The following is a 16,481-nucleotide window of genomic DNA, read 5'->3' as shown; positions in this document are numbered from 1 at the left end:
CGACCGAGGACAACACCCCCTTCGCGTCATACTGCTAATGTCTACTATGTGTTCTTCAGAAGCTAGGGCGTACCCCAGAAGCGAAGCGCATTGTCCTCGCCCGGGCAGTGTGGCAAATATGCGAGGGCTACCGGCTAGAGGACGAAGCCGGCCAAAGAAGTTAGTCTGCCATCGCCAGCAACATCCAGTGCGCTTGGCAACACTTAACGTTGGGACGCTTACTGGAAGAAGTCGTGAACTGGCAGACAGTCTCAGAAAACGCCGTGTTGACATATGTTGTGTACAGGAGACTCGCTGGAAAGGCTCCAAGGCAAGGGAATTAGGCGATGGCTACAAGCTGATCTACCACGGCACATCAAATCGCAACGGCGTTGGTATCATATTGAACGAGTCGTTTAGAAATAGCGTCACAGCGGTGGATCGACTATCGGATCGCTTGATGGCTGTAAAAGTAGATACAGGAGATGTGGAATTGCGAGTCGTCTCTGCTTATGCGCCACAGATGGGCTGTAGTGAAGAAGAGAAGGCGTGCTTTTGGGAAGATCTGGAGCAGTACGTCCAATCCCTGGAAAGCGAAGAAGTACTTTTAATCGGAGGAGACTTCAACGGACATGTCGGTTCCCGGAAAGACGGATTCGAGAGTTGTCATGGTGGATACGGCTATGGAGCTCGTAAAGACGACGGGTTGCGAATCCTGGAGTATGCTGTTGCAAGTGACTTGATCATTGCTAACACGCAGTATAGGAAAAGAAAATCGCATTTGATCACGTACACCAGCGGCGGTCGTGAAACACAAATAGATTTCTGGATGTTACGCCGACGAGATCGCCGACTTCTGCAGGATTCAAAAGTCATCCCTACAGACCATGTCGCTGCCCAACACCATTTGCTCATTATGGACTTGAAAATCTCCCGTCCAAGGAAGAGACATCCAAGGACTGAAACACAGCGCATCAAATGGTGGAATCTGAAGGATCGAAAGGAGGTATTTTTCGCGTCTGTGGCTCCATCTACACTTTCCCACCCTACTCGTAGTGTGGCGGAAATGTGGTTGTCTACTTCCAGCGTTATACGCTTGACCGCGGAAAACACTCTGGGAAAGACGACTCTAGGTAAGCCAAAGGTACAAAAGGCTACGTGGTTTTGGAACGAGGAAGTTCAGGCGGCAATTCGTGAGAAGAAGTCCGAGTATAAGCTCTGGTGGAGGACGCGTCAGCCTGAAGATCGGGGTGCTTACCTAGCGGCGAAGAGGGAGACTAAGAAGGCGGTCTCCAAGGCGAAGTCGGACCGCTACAAGGCTGTGTACGACATGCTTGATACCAGAGAAGGCGAGCGGGCAGTGTATCGTTTAGTCAGAGCACGTCATCGCTCAACGTTAGATATGGAGCACATCAAGATCGTTAAGGGAGCTGATGGAGCCGTTCTGCGCCGCTCTGGTCAGATCCTGGAGAGGTGGCGAGAGTACTAGAATCACTTGTGTAACGAAGAGTTCTGTCATCCTCCCATCCCAACCGCTCCCAGCGTCGAGGGTCCTGTTCTACCAATTACTGCCGTCGAAGTCAGTGCTGCCCTCGCAAAAATGAAGTCGAACAAGACAACCGGTCCTGATGACATACCTGTTGATATCTGGAAGCTGCTAGGAGATCGAGGGTCCATGTGGCTCGCAACTCTATTTAACAAGATCGTTACAGAAGGGCGGACTCCAGACGTTTGGCAAACTTCCGTGACCGTGCCTGTCTGGAAAGGGAAAGGAGACATTGCTGACTGCACCTCGTACAGGCCTATACGACTGCTCTGCCATACGATGAAGGTTTTTGAGCGTGTCCTGGAAGCTCGTCTGAGGAAAATTGTTAGCGTTTCACTCAACCAGTGCGGTTTTGTGAAGGACTGCAGCACTATGGATGCTATCCATGCTGTCCGAATCCTCCTGGAGAAACATCGAGAGAAGAACCGCAGTGTGCATCTTGCTTTTCTCGATCTCGAGAAAGCTTTCGACCGTGTCCCACACGAGCTGTTATGGATGTCCATGAGGTCGCATAGAGTACCAGAACAATATGTGCGGGGGACAAAGCTGCTTTATGCGAAGAACGCCAGCGTTGTCCGATGTGCTGCTGGAATAAGCAGGCCATTCCCTGTAGAAGTAGGGGTTCACCAGGGTTCATCCCTCTCACCCCTACTGTTCATACTGTGCATGGACACAATAACGAAGGAAATCCAGAAGCAGCACCCGTGGACTCTACTCTTTGCCGACGATGTCATGCTCGCGTCGGAGTCTCGAGATGATCTTCAGAAACAAGTGCAGTCTTGGAAGGATCAGCTGCAGCAATATGGATTGCGCCTCAACACATCAAAAACTGAGTACATGGAGTGCGGACCAAGGATAGAGGATGGTTCAATTCGTGTTGATGGCACCGAATTAAACAAGGTGAACTGCTTCAAGTACCTTGGATCCAAAGTGACTTCCCAGGCGACATTGATCAAGAAGGTCGAGCACGTGTTAATGCGGCATGGATGAAATGAAAAATGGCAACACGGGTACTGTGCGACGAGAAAGTCCCTGTTCGACTGAAGTCGAAGATCTACAGGACGGTTGTGCGTCCTGTTGCCCTTTACGGATGCGAGTGCTGGCCGACAACGAAAGCCTTGGAAAGAGTGCTGCACGCTATGGAGATGCGGATGTTGAGGTGGACGATAGGTGTAACGCTAAAAGAGAAAGTATCCAACGACACTGTACGTTCCATTTTCGGCGTCGTCCCGATAACTGAGAAGATGAAGGAGGCGCGACTGAGATGGTTTGGTCACGTCTTGCGGCGGGAGGAAGATTCTGTTGCCAAAACCGCTCTGAAGCTCGACGTTTCAGGAGTGAGGCCGCACGGGAGGCGAAAGATTCGCTGGTTAGACCGTGTGAAGCTGGATATGATAGATGCACGTTTGTGTACGGCTGATGCAATGGATAGAACCAAATGGAAGACAAGAAGCAGAAAAGCGGACCCAGCAACAACGCGGGACAAACGCTAGGAAGAAGAAGAAGAAGAAGAAGAAGACTGTTAAACTGTTGTTAACTGTATCTGAACTCAGATAGTGATTTCAGTTATGTGGTCGATGGAAATGTTGGGAGCAAAAAGTGAGGAAAATGAGAAAAGAAAACAGAGCAACGAAGAGTCATTAGGTTCCTAAGGAAATTTTTTAGTGCATAAAAATTTTCAGAAAGAGTCTATGCTAGCCTACGAAAAAACTAAATAATAGAATATATATGAAATATTAGTCAGCTTGTCTACAGAATGAAATGAAATGAAATGTCTACAGAATGGGAGGATATCAACGGCGGAAAAATTTTTCCAAATCCTAATGAGTCCTTCGATATACAAACTCTCTCTGCGACAATTCTCGACTCGTTCTTACGAAAATCCGGAAGAAAAAAGAAGAAAACTCATGATTACCGGAGGTTCCGTGAACATGTTTCGATTAGCACCACCAAATTTTCCTAGTACACGCACTGCCGTTGCAACGGAAAGAGGATCACCGGATTTTCCAACGACTTTGTACAAGCCTAAAAACTTTGAGTAACGTTCACTCTTGCAGAACATATGTTAAATATCCCCTCACCATAGTTCTCATTACGAGACAAAAAACAGAAAAATCAACGGCAATCTTTTCACGCAGGTCAGACACATGACAGAATCTTGGAGGCCGCACATACCCTGTATGGCACAACAATTGCGCGAAGATCGCACACAATGGATATTACTGCTGATGTACAACGAAAAAGTACAGGTCTCCGGACGCAGGAAGTATGTGCAGCCATTGTCGGTGAAAATCCAATGAAAATGTACCTTGCATCATTCCTCCACGAACAGGAGAAAAATTATCAAACAAAAAGTCTGGCTGCAGATTATCCACGCATAATTCAAGGGTTCGCAATCCTGAACGCAAAAGGTGAAAAGATAAATAAAGAACATGGGATTGTTTTTAGTATTTAAAACGAAAAAGATTGAAGTGATCAAACCTTGCTGCACGAGGTTCGGACCACCGTTGAGGGCGCAAACGAGGGGCTCCATAAGCAGAGGAAGATGTGGGAGTAAGGTAGATAGTCGCACTGGCACTGTTAAACAGAGTTCAACAAACAATTCTCGCATCATTTGGCGATGATCACACCACTGGAAAAAAAACAACGCATAAAAAAAGAGGCTTCACGAGAGGAAATGTCACCTGCAACTTATTGAAAAACAGCATGAGGTCAGGTAACAAAGGTAGAAACTGGGAATAAAGTATGTCATGTAAACCGCCACCAATAGATCTGAATAATGCTCGCAGAAGCATGAAGTAATTAATAGGATCCCGTGCACAAAGGGCGTACTCCATTGATTTGCGAATCAGCTCCGGCAAATATGGCTGAAGTTAGACGATCCAGGTCGCAGAATGTCTTCTCTAGTGAAAAATTCAAACCTTTAACATAATCTCTCCGTCCGGACTAGCAGAATTTTGACAGCCAATTGCCGAGAAAATTATCTTGAATAGCTTCACATAGAGTTGCGATACGTCGTTCATCACTGAAAAAAATGATGTAACTCAAGTGATTCAGGGGCGGATAATTGCGCGTAGTTAATAGCAAAGAAAAAGACCTGCTAAAGATGGCAGTCGATCCATGAGATATTTGACAATTATGCAACCAAATCTAAACGAGACATCTGCACGGACCAAGAATGCATTACAAGCCAGTTGCAGGGGAAGGTTTCTGTAAACATCCTTTAAATTCTGAAACAGCTTGTCCTAGGAAGGAACTCCGATACTTTCGAATTGGAAAAATCAATGGTAATTCAAGTTCAAGTGGGTACGATCATGAACGGAGCAACTCACTTTGCCATACGTACAACGAAGAAATCCATATACTTAGTGAAAATTTCTCCAAAAACATCCAAATTCAGCATTGTGAACTGTAATATAGGTATATATGAATGGAGTGAAAGAACTATAATAATTCGTTAAAAAAAAACTATGAAAACATAATACCAAAGATGCCAGCGCATCTAATGCATCCTTTTCTTCTTTTGATCTAGTACCTCCAGGAACACTAAACAAAATGTGATCAAAGTACCAAAGCATCGTCACAGCTCTGAACAGCTGACCTATTTGGTAGTTGTACACGAGAAGGTGGTTGCGGATATGGAATCATGTACACATCCAAACACTGGACGCAATACTTGAACATTCTTTCGAAAATATCCCGCTCACGAACCAGAGGTGGTGACTCTGAAAATAGTACTTTCATAGAAAGCTGGAGCATCCTTAGAATTAATCCCATCCTGAGAATAAAAAGAGTCCCTGAAAGTCATACAATCTCCAAAAGTAACTGGAAACTAACATTAAATTCCAAAAAACGTGGAAATGATGCAAAAGGATGCATAAAGGATAAAGGATAAAGTTTCTGGCGTTAATCAATCCGCTTGGGATGCGCCCCACGTTCATTTCAATTCAGAATCGTTTGAGGTTTACGAACGTGTAATTGGCCTATACAATGACTTGCGGTGGCTAGCCGATGTGTCAAGTCAGTGTTTTTATCCTTCCAGACTCCTCTGGTACCCCGGAGGGCTGAAAGGCTTGGTGAGCACTAGGGCGAATTCGAACCTCCGATCGATCGCGGAGGATGCATAAATGACATAAAGTTGAACTTATTAATTATTAACTTATTAATTCCCGAAATCATAGAATGAGAGTTTCGACAACCGTTTCCAACGACAAAAACAGGATAATGCAATGAAAATCACAAATAATATGCAGTAAAAAAAGTTAGCAAATCAAGACAAAATCCAATTAACTAACGTGAACTTCTATTAGCACCAGCGAGGGCGGTTGTTCCCATCTTGCATGCCAACAATATGAATTTCACAATTGTCCTAGCTTCCGTCAAGGGAATCGGAGGAGCGTTCATAGTATACATCTGGGTTAAGATAGTGCTTGGACTCGACTGTCGATGTCCGCTTTCCTTCGGCACAGGTATTGCCGGTTCAGGTGGTTGCGGGAGATCTGTAAAACATATCTGACTATAAAGCATTATTAATATTAGGGTGTTCGGAAAGTATCTGCCGAAAATTTCGCAGTAGCAGTAGCGCACATTTTTTGAGATGTTCTGGAAGTTCCCGTTTTAAATATATTATATAAGGACACTACGCTTGTATACACGTAACACATCTGGCTCTCTCTTCCTTGCCTATTTCATCCTATAATAGCGGAACATTCCATCCACATTCGACACGTAGTCCTTTACGAGTTCGAATCTGGCCACCCTGCTGCTGAAGCCCATCGAAACTTAAGTCAAGTATTCGACAATAAAGCCCCTTCTGAGCAGTCTGTGCGAGCCTGGTTCCACCGCTTCAAAGCCGAAAACAAGATGAGCTTCGCTCTGGTCGACCGACTGCAATATCGTTCGACGAAGTGAATAATCTAATGGAGCAGCATCCATATAAAGGTGTGCGGTATTTTGCTGCCAGTCATGGCTGTTCGCTGTCCACCGTGAGCAATGGACTGCGATCTCTCGGAATATCTACCGCTTCGAACTGCTGTCGGACAACACGACAGTTACTGCCGAGGCCTCCTGCGCCCAACTGCAAAGACTGGCCGACAAGATCCGCAAGGAGCACCCAAAGCTCGACAACGTTCGCCTGCTGCACGATAACGCGCGCCCTCACATCGCGAAGAAGAATTCCCAAAAAATTCTGGAGGTTGGACGGGAATTTCTACCGCACCCACCGTACAGCCCGGACCTGGCCCCGAGCGACTACCACCTCTTCCGATCTCTTCAGCATCACCTGGAAGAGAAGCGTTACGATGATCGTGACCACCTCGAAAATGACCTTAGGGCTTTCTTCGCGTCCAAGTCGCCGGAGTTCTACGCCAAAGGACTCCCTGATCTTGTGAGACTTTGGCAGAAGCTTGCAGATGTTGATTATTTCGTCGAATAATAAAATGTTGTCAAAAAGTTGTGTTGTTTTGAAATTTTACCGTATTTTGGCAGATACTCTCTAAACACCCTAATATATTCTTATAAAGGTGGTATTATTTACCGGCAGGCCCAATTTCCATCTCTGGAGCGGTGTCAATAGAACATCTACGAACTTCTTCACGAATGACGTCATCTGATGCTCTCTCATCTTCCCCATTGTCCGCCCTGATAACTTAGTTTTACTGAGACTTCTTGAACTTGACACAATAAGCTAGCACAGTTTGGGTACTAATACTTAAAAAATATCACATCCAACATAGTCCATTCTAAACCGATTTGGAGCAGACTTCGCTTACAGATATGACACTTTTAGGCGGGGTCAAGTTTGTGCTGAGGCGTTGAGAATTTCTCAACATGGGGTGTAAGAGCGGTGTATGAGCAAGAGGAATGTCGTAAGAAGGGTCGAAAAGCAGGAAGAGAGCGAAGAGTTAAAGTTCGAAAGTTAGAAGAAATATGGAAAAATAAAAGCATTTTTCAAAGAATTTTGCGCAAACATTTCACACCTTTGATCCGGAACTAGTTTGGGGAAATACTAAACAAATGAAAGACATCGATAAGGAGAAATGCGAAATCATAAATACGAAGACAAGAAAATAGTATAAATTAAACAATCTGTTCTAAGGCGTTTAGAATTGCTTTATAGTCAACTGTTAGATAAAAGTAATGAGTTTTTTTTTCAGTTAACTGGTAATTTGAGTACCATCGAATATTTGTGCAATTGGAATCATTACAAATAATTACCATCACTAGAATTATTTTTTTTTTACAAAATTTTGATCCTTTAAAACCAACTTGCTCTCAAAACCATTAAATCGGAGCATTACAAATTTTTGGGTTATTATCCTATGTAAAAGATAAGGTCATTTAGTAGTTAGCTAATATGTTCTCTCTTGGAGGCACGGTGACGTCGCTCATCGTTAGTCAAAGGCGTGGGGCGTTGTAGCGCAGTTTATACTGAAGCGGGTAAGGATCAATCCCTGACCCAAGTGAGAGTTTTAAAATTAGCGTTAAACAGTTCAAAGGGTTTTTTATCCAACAGTGATGTGTCTTAATATTATCACTGGGAAAAGTAATTTCGATGCTATTACTAAGCTGTGTTGCCGCGAAAATAAGACATCTACAGTCGGAAATATGAATAAAGTTAGTGCAGAGTAGGCTTCACGAATTTCAGAATAACGAAATCAAGGTGAATTTCCTGCATTCCAATTTTGCAAGGTTTAGAAAAAGGTTTTGCCTATAGTTGAGCAAAGTTTGGTTTTTCTAACTCTCCCGGTTTTTTTTTAAGAAAAAGTCGAGAAAAATGCCAGATTTTTCCTCAACTCTTCGAATTTTTCTCACCTAGCCTTTGAAAGAACCAAAAATACAGAGATCAAAATTTGCAATAGGTTCTCCTCGATGTTCTATCATAACATGGTACCGAATTTCTCAATCGCGCACAAGTAATCTCGCAACGAGAAAAGTGTAAAATTTCATTTTTGCGGCTGCGTGTCAAAATTTGTATGAGTTCAAAGTCCGATAACTCAGCTCGCAGTTTGAAAAAACAATTCAGCTCAAAGTATATTATAGAGGAGGATTTTTACTATCAGAATTTTCTCACGTTTTGCCAAGTGGTTTTCGTTCTCTCAAACGCTAGCGAAAGAAATAACTAAAATTCTCCACTTATTAAAAAAAAACAGTGGATCTCTCAAGAAATGTAATTTAAGTATTTTATAGCGCAAATCATCCTCTACAAAACTTTCACCCTTGCTTGACCTTTTTCGTCTTTTGTGCAGTCCGTTATTCATGTTTACTTCAGTTTAAGAAAATCCGATCAATCCAGCAGTCATTTCCTATCAAGTCCTACATAAATTGCTGAAATTACCTCTAAGTAAGACAAATACTACTCTCAACACAGTTTCGAAAAATTGCCGGTAAGATATTCTTCTCAGTAATTTCTTTTGTTTTGCAGAAATCAAGATTCTAGCGAGAAATTTTTCGTCTGTAATCGATGTTAATGAGTAAAACTGTGTGTAGAAGACAGTGTGGAAATGTTCTTTGAATGAGTTCTGCATCGGCATCAGTTGTTTCTTCCACTTTCCAAAAATGGAAAGATCACGAAGCCGATCGAAGTTTGGACCGTTCGTTTCCATTGTCAGTGAGTGAACTTATGAGCAAACAGTAGGAAATAGTGTGAAAGTGGTTTTATAAAGTGTCCTACCTAGTAAAATGTTCTCAGTTGTTTTTCCCATTAGGCAAGAATAATTATTCCGACTGAGATCAAACTCTCAACCGTTTGCAATTACTATCAAAAGAAAAATTGCTTCATCTGATACACGCTGAGTTCATCTTCTCAATTTATGTGCAGATTTGTACATTATGCGAAGAACAGTCGACCAGTGTCCTGCCGACATTGTCTTAGCACCATCAGGGTGCCACTTGACTGACCTCGAGTACGCCGACGATGTTGTTATATTCGCGGAAAGCAGCACGAAACTTCAACATGTTGTCAACTTTGTATCGAAGCTGGCTGCAGCGTACGGACTACGCCTACGCCCTGATAAATGCAAGCAGATGTGGATCTCTTCGAGACCTCGAACGGGAATCAGGATGGACGGAAAACCGATAGAACTCGTCGATGAGTTCTGTTACCTGAGCTGTATGCTGAAGAACAACGGCAGCTACGTGAGAGATGTTCAGCAAAGATGCGCTAAGGCCACTTCTGCATTTAACTCCTTAGCGAAATGTCTGTGGTCTACCCCCATCACCAACGAAGTCAAGCTGCGAGTCTACCTATCCGCAATTCGCCCCATCACGATGCACGGATCGGAGACTTGGGCAGCACCACCAACGGTTATGGAGAGGGTTGACTGCACGGAACGAAAGCTGCTTAGACGGCTACTTGGCTACTTTTGGCCTAGGTTATGCCACAATGAAGATCTTTACGCAGAAATTGATGTGGATTACCAGCGGATGACACGTGGAAGATATCAACATCTCGCAACACCTTCGAAAGCGGCTAAAGTAGATCGTCTTCGCTTCTTTGGTCATATATTAAGGAAACCGGCAGATCGCCTTGTCCAACGAGTTCTGAAGAGTTCGTCGGGTTCGAGCTGGAAGAAGCCACCTAGCCGAAAAAGAAAGTTCTGGACTGAAGTGGTAAAAGATGACCTGAGGACACTCGGCGTGGATAGGCAGTTCAGGCGAGACGTAAGGTTTCGCAGAACATGGAATAGCGACGAATGGATTGATTCTGTGCAAGCTCTCGCAGAAGATCGAGAAGGTTGGGCAGAGCTGTGTTCAAAGACGGCATACCTCGGCGAAGATGCGGGTAATCGCGTCAGGCGATGACATCAGCCCGCCGATTAAGTCAAGTAAGTCATGTACTAACACTTCTAATTCTTGCAGTGAGCTATCTGTTGCGTCTATGTTATATTACATATTTTTGTTTTATTTGCAGGACTACATATTAACATTCATTGCAGTATTACTTCTTGATACTTATTGAATTAATTTATTTTAACTTTTCTTACCGAGTATCAATCTGTTTTTTCAATCCTACTTATTATAACAAATTGTTGGTTGCTACATGAGCGATTCTACTAGAAAGAATGAGACGACGAGGTCGCTTTTAGGAGAATTTTTTTCCCAACTACAACCTCGACCCTATTTTGAGGACTGGCGCAGGCTTGTAGGCCGCCTTTAGCTTAGAAGTATCAATCCTCTTATCGATTGTATCGATCTCACTGCTTTTCGTCTGCTGAAGCTCAAGATACAAAGGAATGTACCAACTGGACTTCTGACATCCACTAGTTACGAACATGGCAAACAAAGTAGTGTTCTCCTAATTGATTGCAGCGTATTTATTTACGCCTTCTTAGAGGTAACACATCACTAAATTGTCGATATTGAGGTCTCTGTGGGACAATATAGAGTTTGGGTTGTAGATTAAGAGTATGAGCGTTGGCACGCTCAATTCCCTTAATCGTCATGAAAAACTGCGTGGGAACCACCTAAGTTCTTACGAGGGACATTAAAACGCGCCACCTCTCTAAGATTCCCTCACCAGTATAGTCGACTTGGGAGAATTTAACGTGCCTACGCTCATACTCATATCCTAAAACCCGAACTTTGTACTGTCCCTCAGACCTCAACATAGTCATGATATGTTGCCTTTTAACTCTGAAAGCAGTATTAATTAGCCATGTTGCGCTTCAGCAAACTATTATTACGAATTTGATAAGCACTATGAAGAATGTCGATTTTATAGTTTTTCTTTTGATAATGATATTTTGATAGGTAATTGATAGGCATTTTAATGTTGTGCTTAACTTGTAAGGTTGAGGTCTACTACAGCGCGATACTGGTGTTGCTCCACTAGAGGAGGGAGATGGCTACAGTGTATTTCTCCTGGAGTGCTGGAGAAATTCGCTTAAAAAATCCCGCTAAAAACACAGTCCAAATGTCTTTTGTAGCGGAGAGAAGGCGAAGAGGTGATGAGGGAGGTGCGATACTGTGTATTCTTCCAGGAATCAGAACGCTTCTACATCGATCAGCCGCGTTTCAGTGGATATTCCACGTATTGTAGGTGAATGAAATGTGCTAAGACGTACTAAAGTTAAACAATAGGTGTGTAATTAAAATGTATAACACTGTCAGCTGGCTAAAACGCTCGGAGGTGAAGCCGTCTGGCTACAACTGGAACGCTTATGAAAGAAATCACGACAAATTGAAAAGGCAACACAATGCAAACCCGTCTCGATCACAGGATTTGTAGTCGTAGTTGATGTCTGCTCCATGCTGCTTAAATAGAAGTGGAAGATGGTAAACTGCGATCATTTTCAACTTCACAACAAGGCTCTCCAAAATCATCAGTATCAGATCACGAGTCTGCAATATGTCAACATATGAGTAAAGGGCAGAAGCAAGCACTAACTGAAAAAAAAACTATATCAATATCTGGCAACACTTTTCCCAGTTATAACAAAAGAGGACAGAAGAAAGTATTTTTTTTAATCAAAACCCACATACATTTCCTATAGTTTTTAGACGTTGTATTACATGCATTTGCAAAAGTGTAAGATTATTCTGTAAGCATATCTGAGTTCGTATGATTTTCGAAATTTCCTATGTATGCGTAGTCCTAAACACGTATGCGTTCATCCTGCGTTCCCGCATTCCGCACTGCTCATTAACAACTAAACTGTTCGTGTAAACTGTAAACAAACAACTAAACTGTAAATTGTACGCGGCACGCAACCGCGCGCTTATTTCTATTCCCACTGATGTACAGTTTATTTTCTGGAAACTCTATCTTCCTTTTTTTCTCTTAGTAACTTTAGCTTACGAGTCATAGATCCTCTCAGACTAATGCTTAGGTGTTAGGGTCCCGACTGATTTAGCTACCTACTTCCGGAAATAAAAGAGCAGTTGAGCACCCCTTAACTACATTTTTCCCTGCTGTTCCTTTGGAAGAAAACAAAATCACAACAAAACTTACTGCTTCTCCATCCTTAGCATGTTTAGTCAACCCTTCTAATACACTGCTCAACATTCTTGCACAGATAACTTGTATCTAGAAAACCTCAAATTGACCCAAGTTTTCTCACAAAACATCCGCAATGGCTACATACCTGATACGGCAAAAGATTATCATGCATTTCTCGGCAGAAAACGAATGCAACGCTTAAAAACATGTGATTACCAAATGTGAGGTATCTGGAGATCAAAGGGGAGAACTCACTGCGCCAGCATGTCAAACGATAGAGAGGCACGTACATGGTGCAGAAAATCAGCCATAGTTTGATAAAAATAACCTCTGGAATGTGAAAAATAGATGGAACAAAATCAAAGAGATACGTACGCATGATAGAGGTGGGAATCGTGGAATTTTAGTGTAACCTGAGATGGTCCACTGCTGTGTATCCAGATCCTATTAGAGCGACTTCAGATAACAACCTTGGTAAAAGCTGAATGAACTTAGGACGAAGATCCGAAATGAAGAAGAATTTAAGAGTGATCAGTACATCCCTTGAAAAAACTGTTTCAATGAGCTATCAACTTTCCACACGATAGTTAAAAATCGCTCACTTCCTTACAACAATCAGCTCAGCGGGACATTGTTCCAGAAGGCTGAGAACGCCGTTGATAAATCTATCACCATTTGCCAGAATTTGTTCCATGAACTTGAAAAAATAAACTCTTCCTTCATGAATGCATACCAACTTTTTCGAACAGCAATATTTTTGCAATAAAGATTAATGTTGCTGACTTCTTCCCCATATTGAAGCGATAATCCAATATATATACCTCACGTATTTTTCCCATAATGCTCAAGTAAGCGAGCATCTTCGACTGAGCAGTGTAGAACTCATCCGCAAGGGTTTTGTTGTATTTTTCGTCAGATTTTTGTTCGCTAGATATTTGTATACTTAGAAAATCGAGGCAACAAAGGAGGAACTCCATAGCCTAAAAACATCTTTCAATGATACAAGAAGAATCTAATACGGGAAATCGACCGATCAACTGTTACAAAGAACAACGAAATGATTAATAAAAAAAGTACTTTGACACTCCCGAGAAAAACTCAAGAACACTAGCGAAAACGATTTTAAAAAAATCACCTCTGCTTGAACTCCTGCTTTATGATGTTGGTACAAGAATATTACCAGCATTGGAATCTCTTGAAAAGTTTTCAGCGATTGGCTAGCTCGAGGAATCAGAGTATATTTCTTCAAGAAAGAACGTTATGAGTAAAACAAAAGAATAATCTGCACCACACGAAATATTTTTATTGCAGATTATATTGTAGAAAGAATGAAAGTTCACTTACCGGAGCGTCCATTGCGCCACTCGGTGGGTACAGCATAACCGACTGGACGTAGTAACACTGTTGAAGATACTAAAAACGTAAAACAGTTGTTGGTCTCATCTGATAAGCCGAACACAAGTAAACCAACCGTTTCAATCACTGTTTCTTCGGGAAGCTGCACTGCAGGATGAGTAAGATCTATTGTGTCAAATGTATGTGGTCTAACAAGGCAACTACACATACACTTTATCCATTGTTTAAAATGTTGAAGCATAACAGAAACCTAGAGAATAACAAACTGACTAAGAACTTCGATAACATGAAAATATTACTGAAAAGTGAAGACAAACCTCCGGAATGAGATGTGTTCGAGTAATCTTGCTATGATCAACTAATATTTTGATAGCCAAAATAGCATTTTCTTCGTTTTCCAGTACGATTATCCGCATCATTTGCTTTTGGATCTCTTTGGACATCTGTTTGACGGGCTCATAAGCCGACGTTCTGAGGATCATCTCTAACATTGCTTTTCGCAACGTCTGAAGAAAAGTTTCCCTGTATTTGTCTTTCCGAAATTTTCACCCAAATTTTCACGCGACCCAGGTTTCTGATAACTGATAAAGTTTAGCAATAATTAGCGAAGTTCAGTAGTTTCCATACGCTAATACTTTTTGTTTGATGCACTGAAAGCAACGAAAACTAATTTGAAATCCTACCTGTGTGTTGTTCTCCTGGATAAACTGCGGGACAGTCTCACTAAATAATTTCATAAACGCACGCATGAGACTGTCCAGAAATTGATCAAAAGTTGGAGTAACACTGAACACGTCGAACATATTCCAAGCATCCTGGGAGATTGAGTATTATACAAGCATATGTTGAATACAATTCTAACCAATCACCTGCACTGCTTTCAGCTTACTTTCGTCCCCTTGATTAACATCATTCAATGTACGAATAATGGCATCTTGATCTCCGGGCAGAATAGGCTGTGGAGCCATTTGTTGAAGTGGGACACTCCCCCGCATTATTTGTGATGTCATTCTGCGCTTGTCGGACGACGAAAAAGGCTTGTAGTGGATGATTGGATGACTGTTTCAGACAACCTTTATTTCTTCTTAAGCGTTTCAAAGATGATTCATTATCTCTGAAAAAAAAAATGAAATTTGAAAAGAAACTAAAAACTGATTAATAGGAGGTGGACAATGAGAAGGACGAATGAAATCCAAATTCTGCAAAGACATCTCTGCGCCAAACTTGATTCTCACCACAAGAAAACCCAAGCACAATATAGATAGAATTATACGAAAAAAAACTACGAAAAGTGATAAAGAACAAAATGAAAGAGATCCAGGAAGTTTTCTGCATATTGTAGAGAGATCAGCTTGTGTGTTCACCGAGGGCACACTGCGTCATCGCGTAACTACTCGTTTTTTTTAAACGTATTCTTGCACTAAGTCCTTCTATCCACGCATATTTGTACTACGACATAGACTGAAAAATTATGAATAGCCCTTTCAGGGCCTAGCGTCTTCATAGCGAGAAAAAGATATTCAGAACTGTCTGATTTCAGTGTGATTTCGCACTTGGGGAGTTCTCTAAGCTGCAAATACAAAACCAAGCTGAAATCCTACATATGAACCAGCATGTGGTTCTCTTTGGTTTGACGCAAATTACCATTCACATATGCGAAACAATGCGCACGTTTCCTCCGATATATATATATATATATATATATATATATCGGCTTCTGTTGCAATGCGCAACCATTACGCCTTTCCTGCCTGCAACTCGTCCGGGGTCTTCGACGGGTGCGGGACAAGAGGTACCCGTGAAAACCGGCTGACCGCTCCTGTCCTCCCTTCGGCACCGCGCGCCTCCGCGTAATTACGGCTGCCGCTCCACCAGCTAGACATTCTCCACGACCGCCTGAGATCACCTACACCCCGCCTCCCTATTGCTCTCTAATCAACGCCGCGCGCGACGTTCGCGCCGTGACGAAGCGGTGGGTAGTGCGAATTTTGAAGGGGGGAGTGAAGAACGAATTGCCGAGACGAATTCTGATGTACGGATATAGTAAACTAAGCGCATATTATTGGGAGTAAAGGAGGAGAATAAGTAAAAATTATTTCAAAAAGATGTTCCAGGGAAAAGAATAACACGCATATATTTTCAAACATCTCATGATTTAACACATTTCATACCCTAAGTTTTCTATATAAACTAGCAGTGCATAAGTATGTGTTTGTCACGATGCCATCCAACGAAGTCGTGTTCAACTTTCAACTGCGGCAGTTATAATAACATCAACTTTATGCGCTTATTACTTTGTATACATTCTTCAAACTCCTTTCTACATTTTACCTTTTCAAAATTTTACGTAGATATAATGTTTATGTAGAACAAGTATTGAAATATGCCAATATTTGACATATTTCAATACTTGCTTGTACGTCTTATACAGTTTTATATAATAGAACTTTGTATAGCTCTTCAAACTTCGTTTTATCGCTCCATTTCTATCTATTCTCTGCATAAAATCAATATGGCAGGTTAGCTGTATTAATGGCGAACAGAGACCTTTGTATCTTCGAGGTATACCTTTAGGTACAGTGTATGTCTGCGAGGCATTATTCGCGCCCCGTTAATCGTTGGATGCCAGTTTTACCCAGCTAGATAAACAAAAAGAAATCA

The 16,481-nt window shown here is 42.2% G+C and overlaps 5 protein-coding genes across 9 annotated transcripts; 4 read left to right on the top strand and 1 right to left on the bottom strand.

Annotated features, from left to right (window-relative positions):
* Positions 1-46: 46 nt before the first annotated feature.
* On the top strand, positions 47-1,468 carry RB195_019469 (uncharacterized protein; the record flags this gene model as incomplete). 2 transcript variants are annotated; one of them, XM_064187320.1, is made up of 1 exon in its annotated part: positions 47-1,468. In XM_064187320.1, the coding sequence occupies one exon, from the start codon at positions 47-49 to the stop codon at positions 1,466-1,468; it is 1,422 nt and encodes a 473-aa protein (XP_064043201.1). The 2 variants fall into 2 exon arrangements, with proteins under 2 accessions (XP_064043201.1, XP_064043202.1); XM_064187321.1 differs by having other exon boundaries at positions 119-1,468.
* Positions 1,469-1,579: 111 nt separating this feature from the next.
* Positions 1,580-2,515, top strand: RB195_019468 (uncharacterized protein; the record flags this gene model as incomplete). The annotated part of the gene is made up of 1 exon (XM_064187319.1): positions 1,580-2,515. One exon carries the CDS (start codon positions 1,580-1,582, stop codon positions 2,513-2,515), a length of 936 nt encoding a protein of 311 aa, XP_064043200.1.
* An 8-nt stretch (positions 2,516-2,523) lies between these two features.
* Positions 2,524-3,018, top strand: RB195_019467 (uncharacterized protein; the record flags this gene model as incomplete). 2 transcript variants are annotated; one of them, XM_064187318.1, is made up of 1 exon in its annotated part: positions 2,524-3,018. In XM_064187318.1, the coding sequence occupies one exon, from the start codon at positions 2,524-2,526 to the stop codon at positions 3,016-3,018; it is 495 nt and encodes a 164-aa protein (XP_064043198.1). The 2 variants fall into 2 exon arrangements, with proteins under 2 accessions (XP_064043198.1, XP_064043199.1); XM_064187317.1 differs by having other exon boundaries at positions 2,665-3,018.
* Positions 3,019-3,265: 247 nt separating this feature from the next.
* RB195_019465 (uncharacterized protein) lies at positions 3,266-14,830 on the bottom strand (the record flags this gene model as incomplete). Of its 3 annotated transcripts, XM_064187315.1 has the most annotated exons (24): positions 3,399-3,550; positions 3,834-3,923; positions 4,007-4,157; positions 4,210-4,392; positions 4,447-4,550; positions 4,623-4,735; positions 4,858-4,934; positions 5,011-5,071; positions 5,127-5,250; positions 5,821-6,024; positions 7,062-7,165; positions 11,730-11,866; positions 12,477-12,551; positions 12,610-12,661; positions 12,720-12,794; positions 12,878-13,006; positions 13,067-13,161; positions 13,286-13,444; positions 13,600-13,707; positions 13,809-13,877; positions 13,936-14,070; positions 14,138-14,326; positions 14,504-14,635; positions 14,690-14,788. In XM_064187315.1, the coding sequence occupies 24 exons, from the start codon at positions 14,786-14,788 to the stop codon at positions 3,399-3,401; spliced, it is 2,817 nt and encodes a 938-aa protein (XP_064043196.1). The 3 variants fall into 3 exon arrangements, with proteins under 3 accessions (XP_013297007.2, XP_064043196.1, XP_013297009.2); XM_013441555.2 differs by lacking the exons at positions 3,399-3,550; positions 3,834-3,923; positions 4,007-4,157; ... (6 more) ...; positions 5,821-6,024; positions 7,062-7,165 and adding an exon at positions 11,632-11,668 and having other exon boundaries at positions 14,690-14,830; XM_013441553.2 differs by lacking the exons at positions 11,730-11,866; positions 12,477-12,551; positions 12,610-12,661; ... (8 more) ...; positions 14,504-14,635; positions 14,690-14,788 and adding exons at positions 3,266-3,274; positions 7,236-7,258 and having other exon boundaries at positions 3,441-3,550.
* Positions 9,356-10,327, top strand: RB195_019466 (uncharacterized protein; the record flags this gene model as incomplete). Its single annotated transcript, XM_064187316.1, has 1 exon — positions 9,356-10,327. One exon carries the CDS (start codon positions 9,356-9,358, stop codon positions 10,325-10,327), a length of 972 nt encoding a protein of 323 aa, XP_064043197.1.
* Positions 14,831-16,481: the final 1,651 nt, after the last annotated feature.

Source organism: Necator americanus, chromosome II, assembly GCF_031761385.1.
Source record: "Necator americanus strain Aroian chromosome II, whole genome shotgun sequence".
In the NCBI taxonomy this organism is placed as follows: Eukaryota; Metazoa; Nematoda; class Chromadorea; order Rhabditida; family Ancylostomatidae; genus Necator; species Necator americanus.
This window is presented reverse-complemented; position numbering and strand designations above follow the sequence as displayed.